The following is a 13,062-nucleotide window of genomic DNA, read 5'->3' as shown; positions in this document are numbered from 1 at the left end:
GTAGAAATCTTGGACCAAAAAAACAGTATGTGCAGACTCTGTACAGTCTTTAAAAAATAAACAGAAAAAAGTATGGAAGACAGTAAAAATTTACAGAAGTAACTGCAAGAGAGTAAATTTCCTATTTCTCCCCTACTCATAACTCTGCCCTGAGGGTGACTCCTGGTTGTAGAGTAGCATGGTGGCAACAGCACGGGCAGCTAAAATTCCAACAGAAATCAGGGCTTCACAGCCAGAGAACCAAAAATTAATCACTACTTGTCAAGCCCAAGGTCACCTAGATGTTGAAATTATCAAACAAAGCCTCCTACGTTGAAATAGTCACACAAAGACCTGAGAGTAACAGTAATAACTAGACTTCATGAGATAAAGAAAAACATTTCACTTGAAATAAATGAAAAGATAGTAGTTTTCGGTAGATAAACAGAAACTACAAAGAAAGAACCAAATGGAAATTTTAGAAATTGAAAATAACTGAAATTTCACTGGATTGGCTCAAGAACAGAACAGAGATGACAGAAGAAACAACCACTGAACCAGAAGATGGATCCGTAATTATCCCACCCAAAGAACTGACATGGGGAGAAGAACAGAATGAACCTATGGGACTATCACAAAATGTCTAATATGCATGTCATGGGGTTCCAAAAGGAGGAGAAAGAATGGGACAGAAAAAATTTAAAGACATAATGGCCAAAAATATCTCCCAATTTGTTAAAAGACATAAATATACACATTAAAGAAGCTCAGCAAACCCCAAATAGGAAAAACTTCAAGAAATCAAGAACTACACATAAGATAACCAAACAGGAAAACATTAAAAAAAAAAAAAAAAACTTGATAGCAGATAGTAAAAAGAAAAAAAAAGGTACAATACATACAAAGAAATGATTCCAAAGATCATGGATTTCTTAGCAGAAAGCACAGAAGCCAAAATACAGTGGAACAACATCTTTAATGTTTTGGAAAAAAAAAAAAAAAAGAACTGCCAGAATATCCTTCAGAAACAAGGGCAAAAAAAAATATTTTCAGGTGAAGAAAAACTAAGAGATTTCATTTCCTACAGGTCCATTCTTCATGCTGAAAGGAAGCGATACTAAAGAGAAAACTGCATTGTTAGGAATGAAGAAAAAACGAACAGAAATCGTAAATAAAAAGATTTTTTTCCTCTAAAGTTTTTAAAAAATATGTATGAAAAATTATAACACTGATGGGGTTTTCATGTAGGTAGTAGTAATACACATGACAACTAAATGCGGTGTGGGGTTAAAAAAGGACTTATATGGTAGCAAAAGTTTCCACATTTTACGTGAAGCGGTATATTACTAATTCTAAATAGACTGTGACAGATAGGTATGTAGATTATAATCCCTAGAGCAACAACTAAAAAAATAACACAAAGAGCTATCACCAAAAAGCCAACTTTCCACATTTTACGTGAAGCGGTACACTACTAATTCTAAATAGACTGTGACAGATAGGTATGTAGATTATAATCCCTAGAGCAACAACTAAAAAAAATAACACAAAGAGCTATCACCAAAAAGCCAACAGACAAATTAAATGGAATGCAAAACAGAATTCAAATAATTCAACTGAAATTAGTAAAGAGAGAACAGAGGAATAAAAAATAGAGATGACAAACAGAAAACAAATAATGGTACACCTAAATCTAACCATATCGAAAATCACATTAAATGTTAGTCTCAACATTTCAATTAAAAAGCAAGAATTGACACAGTGGATAAAAACACAAGATACTACCATAAGCTGTCTATAAGAAACACACTTTAAGTATAAGGCCAAAGAATGGTTGAAAGTCAATGGATGGAAAAGGATATGCTGTATGAACAGAAAGCATAAAAGACAGAAATGGCTGTTTTTAACAACTGGTAAAATAGACTTAAAGACAAGAGTAGAAGGAAGAAAAAGACGTTCATTTCATAATGATAAAAGGGACAATTCATTAGGAAGATATAACAATTGTAAAATGTATATATTAGGTTATTAAGTATGGAATGTCCTATTTGCTTAAGTAATTTAAGCTTGCCAGTTGTTATTTCTGACATTTCATTTGGACACTTCTTTTTTGTTGTTGTTGTGAAGGTACATCCTCATTCTTTCAAATGTAGTTTGGCTTGTAATTATCTTTCAAAAAAACTTTTAGAGCAATTTTTGAGAAAGCATGGATAACTCAAAAAATTCATGTTATTTTTGAATATGAGTTCCGTCGTGGAACCAATGCAGCGCACACAGCTTGAAATATCAACGAAGTGTCTGGGAAGGATGTGGCTAATGAACACACAGTACTACATCAATGGTTTGAGAAACTGTGTTCTGGTAATTTTAATCTTGAAAATGAGCCATGTGGGTGACCTGATACCAAGGTGGGTAATTATGAGCTGAAAGCTGGAGTGAAAGCGAATCCATGTCAACCTATGCGTGAATTACCAATAAGGTCTGACGTTACCATGCCAACAATATTGGGCCATTTGAAACAAATCGGCACGGTTAAGAAGCTGGACAGATGGGTACCACATGAACTAACAGGCATCAGAAGACAAATCGTCTCGAAGCTTGCCTTTCTTTGCTGTCATGATATAAAGGTGAACCATTTGTATACTGTATTGCTATGTGTGATGAAAAATGGATTTTTTTTGACAATCACAAGCATTCGGCATGATGGCTGGATAAAGACGAAGTGCTGAAACACAGTCGAAAACTGAATATCCATCAAAAAAAGCTAATGGTGTCTGGTGGTCCAGCACTGGTATTATCCACTACAGCTTCATGAAACCTGGTCAATCCATTACAGCAGATGTCTACTGCAACCCACTCGACAGAAGGATGTGGATGCTTGTCATGAAGCAGCCGAGAATGGTCACTAGAGACAGGCCAATCCTCTTGCAAGACAACACTCGAGCACCTGTTCCACAAACAACACTGCTCAAACTACAGCAGCTGAACTTGGAAACTCTCTGTCATTCACCAAAATTCACCAGACCTTGTACCAAGTGACTACTACTTCTTCCAGGCTTTGGACCACTTCTTGCAAGGAAAAATATTCAATTCTCAACAAGCTGTGGAAAACGCCTTTCACGATTTCAAGGCCACTTGCGCTCCAGTCTTCTTCGCTGCTAGCATAAGCAAGCTACTGTTAAGATTGCAAAACTGTGTCGAGAGTTTAGTCACATACTTTGATTAATTGTACTGCTTTTTATTTGAGATATAATAAACTAAACTTTTGATTCAAAATCATACATTTCATATTTAATAACCTAAATAAGTCTACTAACAGAGCCTCAAAATAGATCAAGAATGGGCCAAATTAAAGAGAGAAATAGATAATTCTACAATAGATTAATATCACTCTCTCTCAACAACTTATAGACAACAACTGATAGACGAAAAGACTCAAAACAAACAGTACTAAGATAGATACACGCTGAGCAAAACCACAGGTCTCAATCAATGTCAAAGTGCCAAAATCATACAAAGTGCATTTTCTGACTGCTGGTCAATTATTAACATAAGTAGAGTATCTAGAAAAATTCCAAATATCTAGAAACAACAGACTTTTAAATAATTCATGAGACATAAAGATAAATCAAAAAGTAAATTTTAAAATAACATAAACTGAATGGAAATGAAATACATTTATCAAAATTTGTCAAATGACACTAAAGCAGTGCTGAAAAGGAAACTTAAGTCCTTTAAATGTTCACACTAGAAAGAACTACACTAATAATCTAAGAACTCACCACAAGAAAACAGAAAAGGAAGCATAAAGTAAACCCAAAGTAGGTGAAAGGAAAAGCAGCCTACAATTGGTTTTATGAAAAGATAAAAAAAATAACAAACTTTTAGCTGACTGATAAGAAAAGAGATCACGAACCACCACTATCTGGAATGAAAAAGAGGTTATCACTATAGATCACAGAGACACTTAAAGGATATTAAGAGAATAATATGAACTTCACAACAACAAATTCAACAACTTAAGACAAAGTAAATTTCTTAAAAAAAAATAACTTACCAAAATTGACAGAAGGGATAGAAAACCTGAATAACCCCGTATAACTAGTAAAGCAGTTTAATTTAACAAAAGCACCCCCCCCCAAAAAAAACCCTTTAGAACCAGATAGTTTTACTTGTTAATTCTATAATATTAACTTTTACTTGAGGGAGAAAGTAATACCATCTTACAAGCTTTTTCAGTAAATAGAGGAGTGGAAATCACCAATTACTACCCAACACATTTTATGAAACCGACATAACCCTAATACCAAAACCTAACAAAGACAGACATTACAAAAGAAAATTGCAGATTAATATCCCACATATAGATACAAAATCTTTAATGAATTAGAAAATCAAACAAAACACAATAAATAAAAATAAGATACCATGACAAATAACACATATTCCAGAAATGCAATACCAGTTTAACATTAAAAAGTCAATGTAATTCACCATATTAGAAGAATGAAGGAGAAAAACTCATTCACTTCAGTAGATTCAGATTTATGATAAAAAAAACTAACAAACAAGGAACTTCCTCAAATTGGTAAAGGATATCTCTGAAAAATCTACAGCTAATATTATTTGATGGTAAAAGACTAAATTGTCTCCCCCTACTATCAGGAACAAGGCAAGAACGTCCACTTTCATCTGTTCTATTTAGCATTGCAATAAAGGGCCTAGCGATAAGGAGAAAAGATAATAGTAAAAGGCATAAAAGATCAAAAAAGAAGAAATAGAAGTGTTCCTTTTGCACATGATTATTTACACAGAAAATCCCAGGGAATCTACGAAACTATTGTAATAAACCAATTTAGCAAGGTTCTATAATACAAAGTTAACATACAAAAATCAATTCTATTCTTATATATTAACAGCAATCAATTGGAATATGAAATTTTTGAAAACTATACAATGTGCAATAGCACCAAGTAACATAATACCTAGAGCTAAACCTAGCAAAATATGTCCATGAAGTTATTTTTATAGTTTTTACAGTTCACCTGTTCAATGTAGACATTGAACACTCTAAGAGAAATTAAAGACCTAAACAAATGAAAGATAAATCGTGTTCATGAATTAGAAGAGACAACATTGTTAAGATGTCGATTCTCTCCAACTTTTCTACAGATTCAATGTAATCTGAATGAAAATTCCAGCAGGCTTTGTGTATGCGTGCATGGAATAAGAAGCTATCAGGACATTTCAGAATTAACGAAGAAACCATGGACAAAGAATTCTCTTGTCACAAAACTGCCCTGTACTATTAAATGTACTATTTAATATTCATAATAAAATACTGGGAAAAGTGTACTCATGTCTGCAATTTTTAATGCATCAAAAAATTAAGACTGATTGGTATACGCATTGAGGGAAGGATAAATAAGTGATAAAGCAAATATGGCAAAATGATAACTACAGAATCTAGGTGGCCAATATATGTTCACTCTAGAATTCTTTCAATGTTTCTGTTAAGTTTCTGATTTTTCATAATAAAATATTGGGAGTAAAACACTAAAAAAAGAACCTATAGAAACACAGGATTAAAAAAAAGGTTCTGTGCTATTCTCAGTAAGTACAAAATCAACTAAAGTTCAATGACACATTTTTGATATAAATAAAGCATGGCAGATACGGCAGTCCTTGCTATACACAGTAGCACAGGACTATAAAAATAACTGCAAGCTAAAATTCTCACACATTCTTAGTAATGGGAAAAATTACAGTTCACCTGTGACCTTTAAAAACTTGTCAAAAAAAAAAAAACTCTTAGAACCAGAAACTAATGTTTAGTGATCCTAAGTAATACAAAATGTTTCTAATTTTGACCTCTCTTCATTAATTTTCAAAAATTTGTCAAACTAAGGTCATAAATCATCAGGGAAAAAAATTCCAATACAGGTAAGAGAAACATGAAACTTCACATTTTACATTTAACTTCTTACCGCCAAAGAAACAGTAATCTGAAGATATCAAGAGACAGAAATACTAATTAAAATGTTATTATCCAAATGATGTTGCATATTCCGCTTAGCTGAACACTCTGTTTAGCTTCAAGTTAGCACTTAACCATTTAATAAGAAATGGCATTCAGATGAATTATAAAAGCACGAGGAACAGGCCAGGCATGGTGGCTCAAGCCTGTAATCCTAGCACTCTGGGAGGCCAAGTAGGGAGGATCACTTGAGGACAGGAGTTTGAGACCAGGCTGAGCAAGAGCGAGACCCCGTCTCTACTAAAAATAGAAAGAAATTAGCCAGACAACTAAAAATATATAGAAAAAAATAGCCAGGCATGGTGGCACATGCCTGTAGTCCCACCTACTCGGGAGGCTGAGGCAGGAGGATCGCTTGAGCCCAGGAGTTTAAGGTTGCTGTGAGCTAGGCTGATGCCATGGCACTCTAGCCCAGGCAACAAAGCAAGACTCTGTCTCAAAACAAAAAATAAAAAATAGCACTAGGAATATATACATGCATTTGGGGAAGGAGAGGATGGAGATGCTTCTTAAAAAGACACTGAACCTAGAAGCTGTAAGTAAAAAGATCAGTCAATTTGACCTCATTAAAATACAAAATTTATGTAAGACAGGACACCAAAACAAAAACCAAGAGACTGAGAGAAACTATAATACATATAAAAGTCAAAGGATTAATAACAATATACATAAAAAGCTCCCACATATCATTAAGAAAAAAAGTCCATAAAAAAAGTACAAATATGCAAAGGCAATTGACAGCCAATAAACATGACGTAAGTTCAATCACACCAGTATTCAAGAAACGTAAGATACTTTTTCTCAGGCTACCAAAGATTTAAAAGGAATACAGTATCACTACACTACTATGCATGAAGGAAAACTGGTAATCTCAGGCTGCTGGTGGGAAAATTAACTGGTAGAGCCTTCCAACCACCCCCCCACCCAAAAATCCTTTTCTGAGCTCTATTTGGCAATATCCACCAAAATTTTAAATAGTTATTAGTGACTGATTCAGCAATTTCATTTCTAGGAATGAATCCAACAGAAATACTTGCATGTGTTCACAAAGAAATATCTATGAAGATGTCCCAAATAGCAACTTCTGTAATGCTAGGGACAAAAAAGGGGAAAATAACCTAACCACACATTTGTAGGACAATTATTCATTTTCATACAACAGACAACTATGCTGTCATGAACTGAATTCTATGTAATAAAAGTGCAAGATTTCTGACACATTAATATTTAGTAAAAAAAAAAAAACCCTGAGGAATAATGTATTTTTAAAAGATACTATATAATGTGCATGTAACCACACGCTCCTATACTTACACATAAAAGATAATAAAAGCAAAAGGTTTAACGGGAAGGTTTGATGAAAGTGGAATTCTATAATTTTTTATTTTATGCAATTCTTTCATATTGTACGGCTTTTTATGAATTCAGCTACTCTTTCTAAGTTGCACCAAAAAGATAAACCTGAATCTAATCACACCTTTAGATCTGCTTGCGGGTTTGCAGGAAATTCAGGAATGGAGGACCCCATTAAACAGTACTATGGGGACACAATAGTAATATCCAGATTTGGGAATGCTATAGGAAAAACATATTTATTTCTTCAATGACAAAAGCAAGGAGTAAAAACAAGGAAAAGAAGTTGGATGAGAACCTATGGATTACAAGACTTCAGAAACAAGCTAATTCATTGCAATGTGTGGACTGTATAAAGAAAATGAGTTCAAGCAGGAATAGGAAAGGAAGCACTTATGTGACAATAGAAAGAAAAGAAACCAAGCAAAAGAGGAAAAAAAAAAAGAAGTAGACTATTCAATACAGGCACACCTCACAGATATTGTAGGTTCTATTCCAGACTACCCCAATAAGGCAAATATCACAATAAAGTGAGTAACAAAAATTTTTGGTTTCCCAGTACATATAAAAGTTATGCTTACAATATATTGCAGTCCATTAAGTATACAATAGCATTATATCTAAACAATGTACATACCTTTATTAAAAAATCCTTTATTGCCAAAAAACTGCTAACAATCATCTGAGCCATCAGTGAGTCATAACCTTTTTGCTGGTGGAGGGTCTTGCCCTGGATGTTGATGCCTGCTGACTGATAACGAGTGGTGGTTGCGGAAGGTTAGGGTGGCTGTGGCAATTTCTTAAAATAAGATAACAATGAAGTTTGCCACATCAATTGCCTGTCCCTTTCACAAAAGACTTCTCTGGGGCATGCAATACCATTTGATACCAATTTATCCACAGCAGAAGAACTTTAAAATCTGGAGTAAATCAAAATTGGAGCACCTTGCTGCAGCTTTGTCAACTAAGTTTGGGTAATATTCTAAATCCTTTGGTCATTGCAACACTGTTCATAGCATCTTCATCAGAAGTAGATTCCATCTCGAGAATCCACTTTCTTTGCTCACCTATAAGAAGCAACTCCTTATTCATTAAAGTTTTCTCATGAGACTACAGCAATTTGGTCACATCTTTAGGCTCCACTTCCAGTTCTCTTGCTATTTCCACCACATCTGCAGTGACTTCCTCCACTGAAGTCTTACACCCCTCAGTTATCCATGAGAGTTGGAATCAACTTCTTCCAAACTCCTGTTAATGTTGACATCTTCATGCCCCCCCCATGAATCACGAAGGTTCTTAATGGCATCTAGAATGGTCAATCATTTCCAGAAGGCTTTTTCAATTTACACTGTCCAGATTCACCAGAGGAATCACTGTCTATGGCAGCTATAGCCTTACAAAATTTATTTCTTAAATAAGAAGACTTAAAAGTCAGAATTACTCCCTTGATCCATGGGCTATGGAATGGATGTTTTAGCAGGCATAAAGACAACATTAACTCCTTATACATCTCCATCAGAGCTTGTGGGTAACCTGGTACATTGTCGATGAGCAGTAACATTTTGAAAGGAACCTTTTTTTCTCAGGAGTAGGTCTTAACAGTGGGCTTCAGTAAACCATGCTATAAACAGATCTGCTGTCATCTAGGCTTTGTTGTTCCACTGGCAGAGCAGATTTATCATCACTCTTACCAGCCTTAGGATTTTCAGAATGGTAAATGAGCATTAGCTTCAACTTAAAGCCAACAGCTGCATTAACCTCTAACAAGAGAGTCAGCCTGTCCTTTGAAGCTTTCAAGTCAGGCATTGACTTCTCCCTTCCAGCTATAAAAGTCCTAGATGGCATGTACTTCCAATAGAAGGCTCTTTTGTCTATATTGAAAATGTGTTGTTTAGCACAGTCGCCTTCATCAATGACCTTAGCTAGACTTCCTGGTTAACTTGCTGTAGTTTCTACATCAGCTCTTGTGGCTTCACCTTCAATTTTATGTTATGGAAATGACTTTTCTTAAATCTCATGAACCCACCTCTGCTAGCTTCCAACTTTTCTTTTGCAGCATTCTCTCCTCCCTTAGTCTTCAAAAGAATTGAAGAGAGGTAGGTCCTTGATCTGGATTAGGCTTAAGCTGGTCTGATTTATCCATACCACTCAAACTTTCTCTATATCGGTAATAAGGCTGCTTTGCTTCCTTATCATTTATGTGTTCACTAGAGTAGCACTTTTAATTTCCTTTAAGAATTTTGCCTTTGCATTCACAATTTGACTAACTGGTGTAAGAGGCCTAGCTTTTGGCCTATCTTGGCTTTTTACATGCCTTCCTCACTAAGCTTCATCATTTCTAGCTTCTGATTTAAGGTGAGTTATGCAACTCATTCTTTCACTTGAACAATTAAAGACCCCACAGGGTTATCAATTGTTCTAATTTTCATATTGTTGTGTCTCAGGGAATAGGGAGGCCCAAGCAGAGGAAGACAGGAAAACAGATAGTCAGCAGCGCAATCAGAACACATATCTAACATTTGTTAAGTTTATCATCTTACATGGGCGTGGTTTGTGGTACCCCTAAAGAATAACAATAGTAATACCAAAGATCACTGATCCTAAAGCACCATAACAGATGTATTAATAAAGAAAAATTTTGAAATATTGTGAGAATTACCAAAATGTGACACAGAGACACAAAGTGAGCACAAGCTATTGGAAAAATGGCACTGATAAGACTTGATGAAGGGTTGCCACAAAGTGTCAATTTGTAAGAAATGTATCTCTGAAGCACAATAAAGCAAAGAACAATGAGGTACGCCTGTACTTAGATAAAAAGACATAATTTTACATAGTTCTATAAATGTATTCACATATTGGGTATGCACATAAAAACAAATTTAAAACATTTTAAATAATAAAAAGTATATTCAGATCCACAGTGGTTCATGTTTATAATTAAAAACAATGAGCATTAATAGAGAGTATCATGAAGGAAGACACTTGTAGCAATTGAAATTTAGGTTTGAACACCCCAAATACAACAAATAAAAACATATTTGACATATATGCTTTTAAAAGTACTTTTTCTACAAAATAAACCATGTAACAATCAAGTATGATTTAAATAAGAAAGAAAAAAAAACTTACTAACTAAGCTAAATACATACCACGGAGTACCAGGAATAGGAGTAGTAGCTACTGGCTTTGCCTTCTGGGCAGCCTTTTCTTCTTCGGTCATCTCCTCTTCTTTGGGCTCCTACGGGAAATAATATTACTCCCATTTAATTACTATCACAAAACTACACTTGAATATTCCACAAAAAAGAGTGTAACTGCAAACAACTTCAAGTACAACCAACACAAGGTGTGTTGCTAGAACAGGAGGGGGGACTTCAAGTAGAAATTTCTAAAAAAAGAAAATCTAAATCCTTGCCCACAGAGGAATTTAATTTCACAACAGCAGAACCCAGCAGCAGCATCTGGTCTTATCTCATTGACTCACTAACCATGTGATTAGGGGCAGAAATGGAGAATAACAGTATAAAGAATTAGAGGAGATCTCTTCATTTAACATTGTTTCTGATTTCTGCTAACTGTCCTACTACTAAAATATGACTACCATCAGTTCCTTCACTGAATCAAGGAAGCTTCCAAAAAGCAACTCCTCTAAAGGGATCAATCCATGCCAGAACACAATAGTAGACAGGACAGATAAAATGTATCCTACATTCTCCAAATATGAAGTTACACTTATGATTTTAACATGTACCAGTCTCTAAGTCAAGATGTTGGAGATGAGGTCCGAGCTCTGGTCCAAGGCCCTTTCTTTCTATGGGCTTCAGTTTAGTATAAGAAGTAATTTAATGAAATTTTCAAAGGAAAAACTGAATTAGAAACTTCAAAGAACCTTTAGATTTCAAAAATCAAATTTATAACAATGATTTAAAAATATATCAAATAGGTATTTAGTTACAAGTAAATTGTACCAAACAATGTGGCTCCAAGCTTAATGGGTTGTGGCCCTTTACCTCCTTTATCTCCTTTATAGGCTCTTCTTTAGTATCCTCCTCCTCTGTCTCCATTGGAAGAGGTTCTTCAGAAGGTTCTTTAATTGGCTCTTTAATCTTCTCTTCTAATTTTTCTATTAAGAAATTAAGATGCTATCACTCAAAAGTTTTGACAGAATTTTCTAAGAACATTCAGAGAATAAGCAGTTGAGATATTCCATTTCTAGATATTAACTATAAAGATAAAATGTCCTTCCTTGTAATATCATTGATGTGACTCTAATGTAATACTCAACTACAAATATCTTGCTATAACAGTTAGGAAACTGTCCTTAAAGAAAACCTACTGACTTCAAAGGGGCATAGAGTCTTTCAGGTCATTCATAATACCATTTGTAGCAATGATTCATTTTGCTGAATGGGATAAGATATAATACTAAGATACTTAGGAACAGAAATAGGACATTGTCATATAGAAAATTATGAGTCTTCTACAACATCTAAGGATCCAAGGCCCTAATTCTTTTTCTTCCTTCAGAAAACATAAAATATATAGTTGGTTTCCTTCTTGATCAGTACTATTGATCTCAATAAGGATAATAATTATACAATAATTATAAAATTCCTGACAACAGTAAAAATATATACATATATAGGTGTAACTTAATTTTTCCAAATAGAAAAAAATGATAAACATTTAAGTAGAATTGGCCTTTTAAATAAAAACATATTTATCAATTCAGTAGAAATAAATAATCCCACAAATACGTTAAACTACAAAATCCCTCAAGCTCTTAAAAAGAAATTAACTCAGAATTTCAAATAGCATTCTACTTATTATAGTCATACTATGTCCCAAGTCATTATAACCTATACCTTTTTCCTTTAGTTCTTGGGGTTTTTCCCAGGTTGATTCTAATGTTCTATTATTATAATAATATGTCTTCCCATCTGCTGTTTTATATTCAGTCCACTCAGAAACTGCTGTTGCTCCAGCTAAGGTAGCAGGTGAAGCTGCAATGGCAACCTGGGGATGTATCATGGGTACAATAGGAGGGGCCATTCCTGGCAATACACCTAAAAAAAGAATAATAAAAAATTAGAACCAAGTATCAAACTGCAATACAAAATAAAACTCTAAAATATGGGCTAAATCTTTCTATTAAATGTTAATAAATGAATGGACCAGTTGGAACAAAAAAATCATATAAAAAGATGGTTTAGATATTATTCTATTCCTCTGGTTTTTTAGCTCTACTACCTAAATTCAATGAGACACAGAAATTCAATCCAAGAAGCACTTTAAGGACAGTCAGAAATTTGGGTCTCACATGACAAAGTCTTAACATAATAAATTATAAAAATCATGGTATATTCCCCACTTATGGATAGAAAAATATGTTTACAAAAATAGTTTCTCAAATTCTAATGAAATCAACATATTTACTGAGCATATTTCTTGAGGCAAAATTATTTTCTAGTTCTAAGATACCCAAGAGGATATGGATAAAATTCTCAGTTTTAAAGCAAATGACTGAGGTTTATCAAATCTAAATGATTAAGTCAGATATCCCTGTAAACTGTGTCAATTTACTCTTTTCCTAAAGAAAGCAAAGCTGCTTCTACTTTTTAGAAGACAAGCCAAGATTTTTATTTTTATACAATATAGCTAAATATAAGCTCATACTATATAAATAAAAT

At 34.0% G+C, this 13,062-nt stretch overlaps 1 protein-coding gene across 7 annotated transcripts in view; it reads right to left on the bottom strand.

Moving 5' to 3' along the window:
• The window catches only part of TCERG1 (transcription elongation regulator 1), a 60,319-nt gene that overhangs the window by 27,230 nt on the left and 20,027 nt on the right, over positions 1–13,062 (bottom strand). For all 7 annotated transcript variants that reach the window (XR_006735094.1, XM_045551129.1, XM_045551131.1 and 4 more), the window contains 3 exons: positions 12,238–12,438; positions 11,383–11,495; positions 10,522–10,610 (listed from right to left, as the gene is read on the bottom strand). Coding sequence is in view for 6 of the 7 variants with exons in the window: in XM_045551129.1 (XP_045407085.1) it covers positions 10,522–10,610; positions 11,383–11,495; positions 12,238–12,438 (403 nt within the window). In the remaining variant the exon portion in view is untranslated. The remainder of the gene's footprint in view (positions 1–10,521; positions 10,611–11,382; positions 11,496–12,237; positions 12,439–13,062) is intronic.

Source organism: Lemur catta, chromosome 5 (genome assembly GCF_020740605.2).
Source record: "Lemur catta isolate mLemCat1 chromosome 5, mLemCat1.pri, whole genome shotgun sequence".
NCBI classification, from domain to species: domain Eukaryota; kingdom Metazoa; phylum Chordata; class Mammalia; order Primates; family Lemuridae; genus Lemur; species Lemur catta.
The sequence above is the reverse complement of the archived record's forward strand: the minus strand, read 5'-3'. Positions and strand labels throughout refer to the sequence as shown.